The sequence below is a fragment of the Watersipora subatra genome, chromosome 7 (genome assembly GCF_963576615.1).
Source record: "Watersipora subatra chromosome 7, tzWatSuba1.1, whole genome shotgun sequence".
In the NCBI taxonomy this organism is placed as follows: domain Eukaryota; kingdom Metazoa; phylum Bryozoa; class Gymnolaemata; order Cheilostomatida; family Watersiporidae; genus Watersipora; species Watersipora subatra.
In genome coordinates, this window is record NC_088714.1 from 61028043 (window position 1) to 61046502 (window position 18460).

Genomic DNA, 18460 nt, shown 5'->3' on the forward strand with positions numbered 1-18460 from the left:
CTTCATACAGTCCAGTGTATATAGTTTAGCCATGTTGGTCTGAAGTTTTTATAATATTCATTTTAGTTTAGTTTTTATAGAAAGCTATGCATATGATCTTTTTTGCTTATTGATTCAAAGGCTAAATGTTTTAATACACAAGTTTGTTTTGCAAAGATAAAATGTTGGATTTAAGCTAACTACAAGAATTTTGTCTTTATTCACTTTTATGACTTTTTTACCTTTTGTGGGTCAATAATAGCTCATCAGTAACAATTATATTATTGTTACTATAACTTTTACTATTGCTATTTTTACAGCATAATTTTAAAGGATTAATACATATTTCCATTGATCATTTTCTTACCTCTAAAACACTATTAAGAAGTCACATATCTAAATTATTACTACAGTTATTTTAAAAATCCTTTAATTTTTGGCATTGCTACATTTTGTTATTTATAGAAATACTTTTAAAGTATTACATAGTTTAGCTAGTCGTAATTTACTTCACCGATGCAATTGGTTTTTGAAATATTATATAACGTAAAACTTCCAATTTCTCAGATAGTTTTTTGGCTGTCAGCGTGTAATCTCAACTCTCACATTATCTAGATTGACATAAAGACAGAAAAGTTGCAGATTATAGGCTAGGACAATTATGACATTCAGAGCATGGCTTCAAGCAGCTAAACGCACCAACACTGCTCTTATTATATTAAATGTAGAGTTCAGTAAATTGTTGGTTAATCATCTAGACCTTAACAAAATCTTTGTAGTTTTAAATTAAACATAAACAAACCAATTACTTCTGTAATCATCAATTGATAACGTTTAATGAAGCAAAGCCAAAAATCAAACCTTGAATTAATGGAAACGCTGTTCTGAGGTCACTCAGGATGTTTACATATCTGTCCTAAATATCATTCTTCATATTTTTTTCATGGTTTGTGTATTATCTCAATTATCTAATCAGTAAATTGTCTATAAAACATCATGGTGCAAAGGTACAACGTTTTAGCCATTTATTTGCATGCTTTTAGTTCAGCCTTATCTTTTTTCCTACCATCTATTTAAGATAATATTTATTGATAGATGCCGCTCTATAATTTTTGCTGTCAGCAACATATTATCGGAAACCCTTTATGATATTAAATTATAATATCAAGCTCAGAACTGCTAACGTTTTTTCTCTACTCGTGTCCATTCTTAGTTTTAGCAGCAATTATCTAAGTCTGTTTCAAAATAAATATTTAAATCAGCTGTTACTTTTATAGATTGAAGAGTATTCTGCAGAAAATAATCCATGTGAAGGTAAAGGTAAGAGACTTTAAGATAAATTACTAATAATAATAGTGATAATAGAAACAATACAAATAATAATATTATAATAGTAACCTAACATTTTAAAGGTCATTCAGACTATCCTGAGTTTCAATCCTGAAGAAACTATTTATACTGGTAAGAGACCCATTTGACTACTAGCCGATTTGTCAATGAAGAGTAGTTTAAAGTCTGCATTCTGATAAAAGTATAAGATTCATAGCACTAAAAATTTTTTAATATAAATAACGTTTTATTGAATATTCTTATCTTCAGTCTGAAAATGTCACCAACATATCTTATTAAGTAATTAACAGTAAGCTTTCCGACATTTTTGTCATGACACCAAAACACATGATATGCTTGTATGGCTACAGCAGTCTTTTTGTGCCACGCATTGAATTATTCCCATGCTATGCATGCACAAACAACCAGCTAATCGCAGACTCTCGTATCACAATATTTACTACATACACAGAGAGTCTCTCCTATTTCAGCTTTTAGTATGAAACTAATACATGTACTCACAGTCCATGCCTACTGGATGCTTACTTGGTGTTTAGTGCAAGCAGTATACATTTTTTATGGAAAAATGTGTACTGCATGCACTGAACACACTGTTTAAACCAACCGTTCACTGTAAATATGATCCATGGCAGCACAATGTGTAGTGCACGATCACTTCAACACTTTTTCTCACACTCATGACAATTATAGATTACTGCATACATCAGTAGCATGTTTTTGCTGCATATACTGACAGCTCTATTATGTGTTATAAGTCCTGGTAATTATAAAATTATGTAAGTTGCATTAATATAGTAAATTAATATGCTTTACAACCGTACGATATAGAATGATTTGCTATAACTATGTATATAATATATATGTATATGTTTTATGTTATGTTATATATACACTGTACTTATATTATGTATATTATACATAGTGTATAGTATGTTTGTACAATACACATAGATTATAGTATGTTTATACTATATACATAGTATATAGTATTTTTATAGTATTTGGTTAGTATTTAATATGTTTTTACTATATTAGCTAGAATGATTATGTATATATAGTATGTATGTGTGCTAGTCAAAGCACGGCGTTGCGCAGATATTAAAAAACAGCCTATAAACAGTGACAGGTGATGTAATGTAGTTGCCATTGTCTACTTTGAGTACGCTAGTATATGTATTGCTAAGCTTACTAATGAGCGCTGAGAAAGCAAGCTTTAATGATGTTGTACCGCAACACCGAGTTGCTACGAGGATTTTAACCTAGATAATGACTCATACTGCCCAATGAGCTCATTGCATCTCGTGTAGCTTAACGAGTTAGCTTGTTGCTTTGTGAGTTTATCATTACTAGATTTCAATCGCTATAGTTGGACAGATACACAGACACACTGATAGACAGACAAACTTTGATATTTATATGTAAAGATATATGTTTGATATGATGAGACTGAAGAATACTACCTAACAATAAGAGGATCATTTAAACTACCTACTATACATGACCCGTCTGTACTGTAATAATATCTACACTATCCTTTCCCTTTGAGCCACAAATACTGTTAGCTATAGTTACAGACTAGTAGCTACCATCTTATTCATCACTTTGAAGCTGACTCTTAAAGTAATTGATCAGTCTGTACTGAAATATCATCTACATCATTATTTCATTTGGAGAATCAGATATTCATAGCTATATTTATAGACAGAGGGTTTCTAGCTTATGCAACCGTTTTGACCTTTTGTGTGTTGTGGTTAAAGCTAAATACTAAAATATAAAAAAAAACATAGTATTAAAATTGCTTTAGATTTTAGTGCTATGATAATTTTTCTTTAAAATATAAAAAGCATTCGTTTTTTTTTACATATTTATAATCAGTGCTTGTAGATTCTTTCATATTTCATGAAGTAAGAAATGCCTTTACAAACAAAAATTGCTAAAAGACTAGTTAAGGCTTGGTTATATTTATCTTTACTACTTAGAAAGAAGAATGTCACAGAAACTATAATAAAGTCTAATCATTCAGCAGTGAGAATGTTTAAAGCAAGCAGGTATAAAGTTAAAGCATCGTGTTATAGCAACCAATATAATAGCCTCTATTTAATAAACTGAGTGATAATGCTTCCTCAAATAAACCTTATTTATCTTTCATTATTGAGTATTGAGTCTGAATGATCAGTCTAATGAGCCATAAATATCCATACTTGGCACAATATTATGTTGATAGCCTGTAATATAAAGTGCAACACCGTTAGTACAACTGTGTACTGCCTGATTTTAGTTTTTACTAAAATCATATATGTGTCCATTCGTCCATCTGTTTGTCTGCCCGTTAGTTTGAAGCCAAGTTCAGAGGTTAAGCAAAAGTTCGCATCACACGGATACCATACTCAAATATTGAAATTTGCTGTTGTGCGCGCTACCAACTTTTACACTCGACCACAAGCCTATATCACGTAATAATTTTGCAGATACTTATTACACATGATGATCTCTCATAGGATACACAAGACTGTCAGGGTACTAGGAGAGATAATTACTGAATAACTATGTACACTATGATAAATGACAAATTTCAATGATCACTTTACCGATGATCAGTACTTATAAAATTTTGTAAAACAAGTTGAAATAATATTTCTTCAATTGAACTATTGTTCGTTTTTCCTTTTTTGCACAAATTCAAAAGCATAATCAGGTTGTCAAATATTTTGAAGCTCAACTAGTAAAATCTGTACCGAATTTATAAATAATAACATTAATCGTTTGCCACAGCTACTTATTTTGAGTAAGATAGATGTAATGCGAATGTAATGTAAACAGAATAATGATGTAAAAGTCAAATTTTTTTTTAAACCGAAAACTTTGTGGCAAAAGTCTTCTTGGTAAAGATTTATCAGTAATTGATGGGTTTGACTAATTATTGAAAACTTTCATCCTAAATCTTCAAATACCTGCAATCTTGTAATGAGATTGATTTTACCCAAATTACCTCTGATGTGTGTCTACATGTAGTTGGGCCTCCTGGTCTTCCCGGACCACCAGGAGTAGCTGGTAGAGATGGTCGAGATGGAGCAGATGGTAGAGATGGAGCCAAAGGAGAAAATGGAGCAGATGGCAGAGATGGAACAGATGGATTGCAAGGCAGGGATGGAGCAGATGGATTGCCAGGCAGGGATGGAGCAGATGGATTGCCAGGCTGAGATGGAAGAGATGGAGAGAAAGGTAACACTATCGAATAAGCTTGCCAATACTCATAGCTATTTGTAGTTTTGACATTTTAGGAAATATATAAAAAGGCAACAAGATTAGATGTTCAGCAGTAATTTGGTAGAAGTTATCAAAGACATACAATCTACATGTAATAAGCTTATGTAATGCAATGCAAACTATGTGCTACAATTACTTTGTCTAAGGACTCATGGATGTGTGCATCCTTTCTGAGTAACTCGCTTTAATATATGATTGAATGTTTAGTAAACCTAATGGCTGATCAAAATATTCAGTTTTGCATACCCTTTTAAACAAACCACTGATTGAAAAAATAGCAGGATGTCATTGCATAGCTGCAAAAAAAGGGAATGCCTCTAGCATATTATAACTTTACAGGAACCAAACTCACAGGCTCACCTTTTCCATGCTTTGGAGGTCACATGGTCAATGCAGTTTAATATAATTACTAAACTTTTAATGCAATTTATTATTAATAATCGGTATTGCTATTATGACCATATTGTGCTAAAGGAAAGTCTAAATCAGCTTTTATTCTCACAAAACTAGTATGTTGATTAGATAAGCAATTTTTTTAGCATGAAAATGACCAATTTTAGTTTTTTCTTACGCAGTCTGAATCAGATGTAACTTTCTTACTTTTTTGAGTGGCGCAAACCTTTTATCGGCTAAAGTAATCATTCAGCGTGCCAAAATGCGTAATAATTGTGTAGGTGCTGCTGGAAACTCTGGCGTACCAGGTATTGTAGGGACAGCGGGTGAACCTGGTCTTAAAGGAGAATCTGGAGATTCAGCCGGTGGTGCAGTTTACACTAGATGGGGACGAACTACGTGCGGATCTGATGCAGTGCTAGTTTACCAAGGTATACTTTTTATAAACTGAATTCTTTTGTGGGGTAAATACTGAGTCAATGAACAAATAATTCTACTTTTAAAACAGTTTTATTAACAAACTTTATTGTCATGAAAATGGTCTTGCTTTTAAGTGTGCAGCTTTACATGCAGGTTATCTCAAACATTTAAAACTGCATGCAATTCTGTTGAGCCCAACTAGGATATTCATAACATTAGTGGGTAAGGAATTATGTCAAAATCAAAAAAATTAAATATCAAAAAGAGCTGCTGTACATTGGACAGTGAATAAAAAATTTATACATAATTATTAAATACTAGCATATTTTAGCAAAAAATAATTTGAGGTGTGTATATGTTGCGCTGTGGAACGAGTGCCGACTTTGTATTTTAGTAGCATTGAGCAATGTATACTGACAAACAGAATTATCACAAAACACAGTATATCCCATCATAGAGGGAATTATAAGATACTTGGGGGGCAACATTACAGAGATTTGAGTCACTATACTTAAAAATGGTCAAAAAGAAATTAGAATCAATTTTGATAGCCACAATTATTTTCTGTGGTTGGCTTGTTTTATCGTAGCACACTAACGTTTATCTTGCAAATTGGTTAATGTAATTATAAAGTGCTGTGTAGGTGAATAGAAAGTTTCTTTACTTAAACTGGATTTGTAAGTGTTCTAAGTCGTTTCCTCAAAGATTGACCTAGTTAAATCCAATTCAAAAAGTACACAAAGAATACTAAAGCCTTTAAAGGTATCAAAATGTTACCTTATTCGCTTTCCAATGTGTCTTTCAAATAAGGCAAGTTAGAAGTGAGAGACGAGTAAGAGGCATACATGAATGTCTCTTACTTATAGATGTCTCATGTTTATATGTCTCATATATCTATAGATGTCTTATATATGCAGATGTCTCATATATACAGATGTCTCATATACATTTATATAGATGTCTCATTTTTATAGTAGATATATATATGTAACTTAGTAACCTTAATTAACCTGAGTAACTAAACTTACCTACAATAACTTTAGAAACCTTAATTAACCTCAGTAACTATACTTACCTACAATAACTTTAGTGCATTTTGTGGTTATGATCTTAATAGAAATGTAACATTAAAATCAACTATGTGGTTAGTTCTTACCTTCAAGACAAATGTGTAATATAAACACTGAATCGAAATCAAATGAATTTAGCTTACTAAAAACATGCGTGCACAATTTTAATAGCTATAGCAGGACATAACAAACTTCACACAGATATACAGACAAACGTTGAGATTTATATATATATACATTATATATAGCATGCAGTATATATAGTATGTAGTATATATAGTAATATTATGTAGTATATATACTATATATAATAAAATATACTAGAAATTCCCCTTTCATACAACCCCGACCAAAGTGATAATGGAAAAAAAGAAAGGGTACTGATGGTTGAGAAATGCAATATTAGCAGCTAAATGGAACTGCAGTGCAATGGTAGCTGTAATGGTAGCTGTAATGTACTGGGTGTTATTATATACAGCAAACAGCAATAAGGAAAGGAAAACATTATATATTTATATCTCTACCTGCAATAGGAGAAATGCAATATTAGAAATAAAATGGCAAGCTGCTGTGTAATATATATATATATATATATATATATATATATATATATATATATATATATATATATATATATATATATATATATATATATATATATATATAATTATATACATTGCTGGGGGGGGGCTGTCTATCATTGATCATAGCAAACAATATCAAGAAGTTGTGATATTTATCTAGGTTTCTGTATTAATATATAAATCATTATGCTGAATTTAAAAATCTAAACATATTTCAGCTGGTTGTCATAGACATAGATTTATATCTATAAAAAATGTAGGCCTATTACTTAATTTTGTAGACATTAAAAATGGCTTGGCAGTACCGCAATACTGAGCACAGCCGTAGTACCATCAACAAAATCTTTAGAAAATATTAACAGTGACATATTGCACACCATCGGCCACTATATACTTATATCGTGTAAATTCGAATAATTATTCTTATAACTAAATCTTATAAAATCGAATAATTATTCTTACAGTTAAATATTGCAATAATCTTATAAGAATCGTTAAAAAAATATCATCATCATTTCCTTTACTTACACTGCGTTAGACATCAGTTAGAATGCCAAAGTATTCAAAAGTGTCTAAAATGTCAGTTACGTTGAAATCAGCAAAAATAACACGATTTCAGTACTCCTGCGTTAACTACAGAAACCTTTGGCAATTCGAAAATGCTATAGACTGGTGAAATGCGCACGTTTTTTTTCGTGAAATGCGCACAACTTAATAGTTCTATTCTCTGTCGCTAGGCATTTTAAATTCCGGTCTTAGCTTTGATAAAAGTAAGGCTTGGCAAGTTCTAATAACGATTTTTGGCCAAATAATTCTGTCTATTTGTTTATAATTCGTTCAGATGGGTAAGTTTTAAGAGACTGTCGACAATTTACAAAGACTTGCTAACATATTTAAATAGGCTTATATGTGTTTTGTATCATTATTATTCTTTAACGACTCCACAAAACGATGATTAAATTTGTCGATAGATTTCGAAACAAGTGTTTGCGACTTTGCTGATGAATAAGTTTTGTAAGTTGTGTGCACATGCATTTATCACAAAAACTCTCAAACTTCGCTCCTGCTCGTTTGTTCTTGGGATTATGAATAATATACTATATATATTTCACACTATATATACTATATAGTAAATATAATATATACTATACATGCTACATACTATATTTACTACATACTGTATTTACTACAAGCTATATATACCACAAACTATATATGCTATATACTATAAATGTTACATACTATATATATATATATAGAACCATACTAAAATCCCTCAATGCTAGTAGTTACAACTACACACCCACTCACCCACTATACCTAAACTCAACCACCATCTAATATGAGACAGCGAAAATGACGCATAACATGATACAACCCGATTTAAAACACCAGCATACCAACTAACATTTACAGAAAGTTCGCAAAGACTCATCTTTCCCATTACACACCTATTGTAAAAAGTACTTTTGCACACCTAATGTAGAATAGTACAGTAGCTCACTTAACCGAGGAAATCTAAGCAACCAACAACTGAAAAAGTTACAAGTAGGAATTGCAAATGTAAAAAGTAAACAGTCATAAATCATCAACTCAGTGAATGATATTCCAAGAACACTTCTAATATGTCACTCTAAAGTATTTTACATGTATTGTACATGTATAATATCCCCTGATTCCCCCCTGATAAGAGTTTAGGTGCTTTTCTACGGCTTGCTGTACGAAAAACAAAATTTAAAGACTGAAGTTGTTTTAAAATGTCAAAAGTTCTCTTCACAAAAGATTTTGTGGTAATGGAAATAAGGCACCATCTTGCCTAAATCTTTTTGGTGGTATGTAGTGTTCATCACTGATTATTTCTTTGTTTCAAATTTTTACTATACAAAAACATATTACAGAGTATTACTGTAACTAGGTTCGTTAGAGTCAAAATACTCACTTGTTCCACAAAAGTTGGAGTTACCCCTAGCTGACACACCTATTACTAGACTTGATACCGCTTCATCATAAATGAGGTATCAATAAAAACATTTTTTAAATTAAATTTTGTTTTCATGTTCATGAGTTGGCAGTGTTAGCAGTGATTAGTCTGGCAAGTTGACGGATTTGAGATGCTAGAATTTCAGCTAACCCTAATATATTTTTGTTACAGATCTATTTTATGTAAGAACTTGATGCAGTCCTGGACCAAGCTCGTATTTTAATTTTTATACATCAAATAAAGTGTTCCTATGTATGATAACAAAATAAAATTCTGTCAGTTTCACCATTGTAAGAAACCTGCTGAAAAATGAAAAACAAATTGGAATAAACATTTTTTTTCAAATTTTAGTTGGTCACCTAAAGTCCCAAAGTAAAAAATATAATACTTAAATGTATCTAGTGGCTATGACCTGCAATAAAATGTAACATTATTATGTGCAGTACTGTATGCAGTTCTTGTTTTCAAGAGAAATGGTAGTGGCTAGCACTGGTGTGAGAGGGAGTCGGTGCACCATTTTTGACACACTGTGCTTTTGTGACACTAAATAACTTACCATTAACTTTTACTTAAATGAGTTGAGCTTACAATTCAAACTTAAAGTAAACTTTAAATCTTTCATTACACTAAACTTACATGTAGATCTAAATTGGTTTTTGTTTTTGGTTCTTTATGTGTTTTCTTTATGTGGATTTATTTTTAAAGCCTTGCTTTCACCTTAATTTCTAAAAACCTTAATAACACTTTTTTTAAACTAATCTGATGGAAAAGACCGGGTTATGCCGTTCTCAAAAACAGCTTGTCAAGTACTCGGCCACTTAGCTGCTGCATCGAGACCTATCTTGTTTCCGCACACCTCAGATTTGTCTCATATATCAAAGACAAATATGCACGGCAGTTTCCTTGTGTCTCAAACTTCTTGTATCCTGGGACCCTTGTATGTTGACATACCCTAGGACACTTATATTTCGCTAGTATTTAGTTTCGTGAGTAGCATACAGAGTAAAATTTTGCTGCAACTTAATTTAGCAACTCTGATGAGTGCGAAATATAATGATGTGAAAATAAATGCAGTGGCACAAACATAATTATATTCCTCAGGTTTGGCTCGCCGGTAAGAAAAAAATTTCATTTTGGGACTAGTTTGTAATTGTAAACCGCAGGTAGAATTGTATGGTCGAGATCGATAATGCAATTTGATCTTTTGCTGCCATTTGTTTCTTGGACTACTGTAGAATGGAATTTGATTATGCTGAAAATTTTAACATTTTTGTCACAATTTCGTTTGTCTTTATATTGACGTATTTTAATTTTAACGATCAACGGTGTTGTGTATAGGTATTAAGTTTAACGTTTTCGCAAACACTCAGCTGCTGCTATTAATTGCTGAACAGCTTTATTGCAGTAATTACAAGTCGTATACAAATGCATACATGATACAGCTGCTAGTAATACTACAACTACAGATACTAGCAGTGTGTAGTTATTATAACTTATTCTCTTCCTTTTTTATTATGTTATTTATCAGAGCTAACTCTTTCTCTATTGCCTCATCTTCTGAATCATTACAAGTTATTGAAGAAGTGTCAGTGGTGAATCAAAACCTTTTCAGAGCCATGCTGCTTGTGTAGTACTGTGAGTGTCAGTGTGTCTTATTTTCTTTCAACACACGGTGCTCACCACATTGATTGATGTCCCTAACAAACAATAACGCTACTAATGCGTGTGCATTGACATCAAGTTCCTATCATTATAAATCATTATTAAGGGAAAAATAATCATAATTAATTGAAAAGTAACAGCGTAATAAATTTTGACAGTCAAATTGTTCTGTTGGTTTATATTTTAACGATGCCATAGTGGTCGTTAAAAACGTTAAAATAAATTTCATTACCGGTATAAAATTCCATTATACAGTATCAATATACAAAGCTATTTAGTTCCACGTTTTCGCTCGTTTGTTATGATAGCTTAGTTTCGCTCATGAAATTTTCGCGAGAGGATGACTCCGCGAAAACGCGAAAATTAGATGAGGCGAATACATAAGTGTCCTAGGGTATGACTGTACAACCATGTTAAAAAACGTTTTTAAATTATTTTTGGCCATATTTTTTGTAGTTGTAGCAGATATTTTTTATTTATGTATGCAAAAGGTTTTCTTTGAAGCGATGCTAGTTATAAAGAAAACCTCAGATATAAACTTTGTGATTGTTTTCCTGGAATTAACTTCATACGACGCTACATTGTTGTCCTTTTCTTACCATTGGTGGAGTATTATATTAGTGAATAATCTGATTGTGGTTTTAAACTGGTAGTGTTACTGCTGCCATTATTCAGAGTACTTTTGCACTTCATCTAGGAAAATTTTACTTCATGAATACGCAAAAAAGTTTAGAAATAATCTCAAAAGAGTTAGTCAAAGCCACTTCTGCTCTTGAATAAATTTTAGAAGGCCTACTTGACAATGTTTTTAGTTTTGCAAAAATGGTGAGAAGTGATTGTTTATATAATCTGAATCTTTATGTCATACACAGCGTTTAGGTTTTCACACAAGTACTTAAAGGTCTTTGACCTTCAAGTTATTGGTCGTTTTATTTTTATCGAAGGCCTAAAAAGGTAAAACTTTTGTAGTTGACAGCGTCATTCTTTCTGTTTAGCTTTGCAGAGTACAAAGAAGCAAAAATTTGTTCATTTTAAAAAGTAAATCAAAATGAACAAAGGTGACAACTCCCATCATGAGTGCATAGAGTAGCAGCTATGTGCCTCCAAATTTGCTAATATTCTGAGATGACAACTCCTAATTGAGTTGATGGGCACCACTGGGCATTACACAAAGTTGGTAATGTGTGGTGGAACACAAGATTTCCATCCCCTCTTGTACCTTTTCTATCCGGAGTTATGTTCCCTTTCTTTCTTTTGTTAGCCACGCCCCTAAGAGAGGCTGGTCTTATCATCTAATTTGCATAATTTCATGTACATAAGGCAGGGTCTCAGCCCTTTGTAGTTGTTCAATACATGCAGTGCAATTGAATCATACTCTTTCTGCTACCTTAAGCGCTACCAGAACCACCCCGGCATATAGCTATCTCCAAAGACCTAGTCTATGGACTGTGCTGTGGGGATAGACTCATAAGAACACTGTCGACCCCTGTCGACCCTGTCGACCTCGTCAACCTCCGGTCGACCTTGTCGACCTAGTATAAAACCTCTTTGGTGCAAATCTCTTGTGTAAGGTGGTTAATGTTGACCGCTGGAGTAAGCCGACCTAGTCGCCTCTGCGTGTTGGTCACGGGAAACCAGTACACAGCCCCTGTGAAGGGTGAATGCAGACCGGTAGAGTAAGCCGACCCAGTCGCCTCTACGTGTTGGTCGCAGGAACCAACACAAATGCTCATTTTTAAAACATCAACAATAACAAATTATATACTGATTTCACTGAATTATGGGATAATAGTTTAATTAAAACAGCAAATGTATAAAGAAATTTGCACTTGAGCACTATTCTAAAAGAATGAAGCTCAAAAGTTTGGCAACTAAATTGCCTTTCAATGTTGATAATTTAATAAGCACATGCAATATTCCTGAGCTAGTTTTGAGGTTGCATTCGAGATACTGTAAGTTAATCATCAGTGATGCAGGGAAGCAGAAAAATTACTACTAGTGGTTATCAAAAAATGGAGTTTCATTGAAGTTATTTTCCAATGAAGATTTTATAAATTGATGCGCAAAAAATTAGAAAATTTTTGTTTACCTTTGCTGAAATTTACAGTTTTTGTGTTGTCATGATATTTAGGAGAAAGGCACAAATTGAGTATAGAACCATTTTTGTGACTCTAACTAATTAACACAAAGTCACATTTTTTCAACTGCCAATATCTTCATAAAATTATATAGCAAAATGTTTTTTATACAAATTGGGTTATATTTATGTGTTAACATTATTATGAAAGAAATAATTTTTGAATTAAATTGGGCTAATTTATTAGAACTATGAGTCTTAGCTCTGCAAAATTGCAATTAAAATTGCAAAAATTAATTGAGTAAAAATACAGGCTTGTCAAGCAAAAACATTTGTCAGATTATGCAAAAACTGATAAGCGAAAATTGCATTGAAAACTAGACGGGCAATTTGAAGTCTGTCGTAATAAAATTTTCCAAACAAACCAATGAACCAACAAACAAAGTTTTTTTTTATATAGTACAAGCGATGGTCTATAACAATATGCTAAACTATAGTTAAAAGATAGCTATAAAATCTTTGTGCCATATTTTAAGGTTTCACAGGAGGATCTAGGCGGTTCTTAAAAGGAGGTGGAGCAAACTATCAGTGCATGGCATATGATGCTGAGTATAACAGTCGTAACACATTTTTTGCCAACATAAGCAGCATAGTTGGTACAGAGTATGAGACATACAACTTTGGTATATTCAGCAGTTCTGCTCGTAACCAAAATGCTCCATGCGCTGTCTGCCAAGCTAAAACCAGATCATCTGTAATCATGATTCCTGGTAAAAGAAACTGCCCTACCAATGAGTGGACTCTTGAATATGAAGGTATGTTACACATAGGTAATACAATAATTTGAATATGAAGGTATGTTATGCATAGGTTATACAACTATTTGAAAATGAAGGTCTGATTCAGATAGGTGATACAATTATTTGAATGTGAAAGTATGTAACACATAGGTGATACAATTATATGAGTATGAAGATATTTACACATAGGTTATACAAGCATTTGTATATGAAGGTATAGTACAGATAAGTGATACAACAATTTGAAAATGAAAGTACATGTATGTCACACACAAGTAATATAAGTATTTGAATATGAAGGTATGTTCCACATGGGGGATACAAGTATTTGAATATGAAGATATTTACACATAGGTTATACAGGTATTTGAATATGAAGGTATAGTACAGATAAGTGATACAACAATTTGAACATGAAAGCATGTTGCACATAGATGATACAATTATTTGAATATGAAGTGATGTTACACATGGGTGATACACTTATTTAAAAAGTGTTCTTCTGATTTATTGCTATCCTAGTATCAAGGAAGGAATAAAAACTTAAGATTTCAAGCAAATAATTGGAGAAGTAACTTTCTAATGTATTGGTGTAACTTTTATTAATTTCTAACATGAAGTTTCAGTTGGTAATTATAGTTTGTTAAGATTTTTTAGCAACATCTTGTGAAAGATTGTTAAAATCGTTGCACAATTAGTATTTTTATTTTACTTACACGTACATGTTGTGTCAATGATTATTATTACCTCATCACTGGACTATGGTATCCGCCACCTCACTGTCTATTATACAATAGTCATATTTCATGATGGTTAAATACGTAATGTTTATAAGATTGCATTCTGCAAACTTAATAATTAAAATTAGCTATTTGTTATAGCCTTGTTTGATAATACTGGTCAGGTAAAATATGCTGAAGTAACATTAAAAACAATGTGGTGTGGCGGCTAGGTAAAGGGACTTCATTGAAGGAGCAGCTAACTAGTAATTTTGTCTTCTGTACACACAATGGCCAATCTTAGGCGTTTACGCCGTAATACATAGCCGATGTTGGCTATATAAATTACCTTTACAAGATGAAATACATGTACTGTCTTGCTGACCAACTTAAATGAGTAGCATTTTAGCATGGTTCAATTTTAAATTGTCTAGTTATATTTGTAAAAATAGTTTTGAAATTTTACGTTGTCATAAGGCTAATGCGCATTACTACCTTTTCATCAAAATATATAAATTTTTCAACTTGTTTTTGTGACAAATTCTGAAAAAGTTGTTTACAAAGGTTGTAGATTTTTTATAATATTAACTTTGTTCTGGTCCAATGTTTAATATCTACTGCCATAGGTAAAAACCATAGAGATACTTCAAAAAGACTAATATATAAATTTTAGGGTACTTGATGTCTGGATTTTCTGAAGATAATGGGAAGACAACATTTGAGTGCGTTGATGCTCAGCCGGAATATAGACATGGAGAGGGTGCTGATAACGATGGTTCAGGAATGTTTTTCAATAGAGTTATTTGCCAGCAAGGAGTTCCTTGCCCACCATACAAGTCAAACAATGCAATCACTTGTGTTGTCTGCACAAATTAATCTGCATTCGTAAATATGAGAGGACAATTGAAACACGACAAGAGTTGTACACTTAAAAGGTCTCATTCATATGTTTTATCATTTATTTTTGTGGTCTGCAACTGACTTTATTTGAGAAACGTCTAACCTATATTGCATGTAAACATGTACATGTGAAAATTTAACCAGTTTTCTTTATAAATTCAGAAGCTGCTTGAACAATAATGTCAGTTATGCTTTGTGTTAACCTTTCCGGCTTATTGCCCGGAAACTAATATCCAGGCTTTTTCTGTATATAAAATCATTATATAGACAGTCTGATAAAGACCTTGTGTCAAGACTAGAATACACAGCAAATAACAAAATAGATAGTAAGCTAAAGCTGGATTTGTCATATTGGATAGAAAGCATGTCACGTAACAGTTGCCTGCTAGATCTGAGTGTTCATCAGCAACACCTTATGACTGGTTTATATGGTCTGGTCTTATGATCGTTTTGAGCACGACAGGTTTTTGTAAGTATAATGGTCTTATTTTTCGCATTATGGGCACTTCCAGTGTAGCTATCTGTGAGTCCTTTAATACTGTGAAATAGTCAACTGGGAGTTCCTCATCTTCTGGTATACCACACCGTGGTCCGAATGTGGTTTTTAACAGATCCTCTGAGTTTAATCTGCATCTTTTGAGGTTGGTTGCGGAACTCCCCAAAGAGCCTAGAGGGCCAGTACTTTTATTCATGTAGGCTCTTGACCTTATATGGCTCCATGGTGAAGTGTAAAGTATGGTGTTTCAATCTGGTACTGCTATACATGTACATGTAGGTTTCCAATAGTCAGTGTTTTTTGCTGGATTATTTTTCTAGATATACGGATCTAGTAGATAGTCTATCATGGTGTGTATTTGATGTACAGTTAGCAGCTCATTCAATGAAATCCATCCGATAGAAGTGTTGGTCTGTATTGTACTAGAAACTATTATGATGCTTCTCTGAGTAGAAATGTAGATGTTTTCTGAGCTGGCTGGAATAATCAATTCAATCTTCAAAGTTTTTTGAAGATTATTATATTATAATAATCTTCAAAAAACTTAAAGTTCTCAATTGCTTTGCACCTTAAATGAGGTTTAATGACTGGGAACTTTATAAACACATACATGAGTTTCAGTAAGTTTGCCAAAACATGTTTTCTTGTTTTGATGTGGAAGTCCCAAAGGACTTCAATGCAGGCACCGTCTCTGGTGCATTTTAGCACCAAATAAATGTAGGATTATTACTAGTATAAAATATGTGTGTTTGCAGTTGCCTCGTTAGGAATCCTTGCTCTTGCACTGTCATGGTTAGTAATTCTGTATTAGTTGTTAGTTCACCTTTGTTCATTTATAAACATGTCTAGTAAAGGTCATCAACCTCAGATACCTGTCAGAAGTAGCCACAGTATAGAGAGGTTTTTGAGACTGTCAGGTAACTCAGTGTTGTGCTAAGCTAGCAGACTGCAAGTACGTGTACGTGTATCTAAAGATATAATGAAATCACTGATTTTGAGATAACTCATTACTGCTATATTGGAACACTGTTGAGGCTATTAAATCTAAAATTGGACAAACAGATGTACTATAACAGCTTTCACTGTAATATAAGAAACCTTACAGATGCAGAAGGTTTGGCAGTCTTTAGCAACACTTACAGATCTTATTCATGTAATCTAATGAAATCAAATAAAACAATGATTATCAAAGTTTTCTGATCGATCGTAAACTGTATTCATTTTAAAAGGTTGTAAATAAACACCGTAAATATAAAAAAGCATTGAAATGCAGAGCTGGCTATTAAGGACAGTGTAATCTTTTTTTTAAGCCACTATCACAGTTGTGCTAATGCACTAGACATCTGAACAATATTTAAAAGGGAAAGAAATGCCTTGTAACATTTAATGCTGTCATTGGAACTTAAATGCTCCATCAATAAAGATGATTGTAACCCAAAAGGTTACAACCATCTTTCTTGGTGTAACCTTGTCTATCTGCAAGTTTTGTGACACTGCACATGGGTGTGCGCCATAAAGAAAAATAGTTATTTCACCGTTATCAGAAATGTAGAAATCATATTATGTTGATAAGTGTTTGACAGTGAACCTAGAGTTGATTGTTTCTTACGCTGACGAAACAGTTTATATGTATTACATATGAAGTAATCTTGTTGTTTCATGAACTGAGTTATGTATATGCGCTTTTTCCTTTTTTTCTCTTTTTATTTCATAGTCAGTCAAGGCAACTAACACTGGCTGTTGTTGTGGCCTACCATGCATGTACGAAATTTAGCCTCAAATAAGCAAGATTACTAGCAGTCATTCACCGTGAGTTTGTATGGTTCTGTCTGCTTCTTAACTTCTTCTTAGCCACATCTTTATTGATGAGTATTGGCATTGCTTCACTTTGCTTACCATCACATAGTTGTGAGTATCATCGTTGACATGGAACCCAGTTTTTTTCCATTGTGTGTATAAGGCCCAACTACCCGAGGATACTTATATTTCGCTAGTATTTACTTTCGTGAGTAGCATACAGAGCAAAACTTCACTGCTACTTAACTTTGCAGCTCTGATGAGTGTGGATGTATGATGATGTAAAAATAAATGCAGTGGAACAAACATAATTATATTTCTCAGGTCCAGTTCACTAGTAAGGAAAAAATGTTCACTTTGAGACTAGTTTGTTTTTGTAAACCACAGGTAGAAATATATAGCTGAGATGGATAATGCAATTTGGTCGCTTGCTGCCATTTTTTCTTGGACTATCAATGAAGTCTAGGTTGCTGCCGCCATGACTGATGCGGTACCAATATTACACGTAGATCCCAAGTATTAATTGCATGTGATGGCCATGGCTCAGTTTGATTTCACTTGTGGGTTAAGAGGATTTCATGCTAATGGAAATTTCTGGACTCCTGACATGGAAGATGTCTTGACAGTATGTTATTAACAAGAACAGAAGAGGAAGGTAATTACTTATTAGCTATTTTTGTTAAGAAAACAACTGGTGATTTGATTTAATTGATGAACAAAAGTATAATAATTAATTTTATTATTAGTTACTGTTTTTTGTTGGTAATAAAATTCATCACTACGATAATTACTATTCAATTTGATGACTTTCCCTACCAGACTTTCATCTTTATGAGTTACAAATTCAGTGACTAAACTAATATCATCATCTTCCTCATTTGTCTTGGCTTTTCCAAAAAACTTGTTATCTTAATTTGCTTGCTATGCTGCTCAGCCAGTGTATTAGTTATGAGTTTAGCAGAAAT

The 18460-nt window shown here is 32.7% G+C and overlaps 1 protein-coding gene across 1 annotated transcript; it reads left to right on the forward strand.

The window, feature by feature from the left end:
- Positions 1 to 5251: 5251 nt before the first annotated feature.
- On the forward strand, positions 5252 to 15178 carry LOC137400949 (uncharacterized). The gene is made up of 3 exons (XM_068087285.1): positions 5252 to 5420; positions 13320 to 13598; positions 14976 to 15178. The coding sequence occupies exons 1-3, from the start codon at positions 5252 to 5254 to the stop codon at positions 15176 to 15178; spliced, it is 651 nt and encodes a 216-aa protein (XP_067943386.1).
- The last annotated feature ends 3282 nt before the right edge of the window (positions 15179 to 18460 follow it).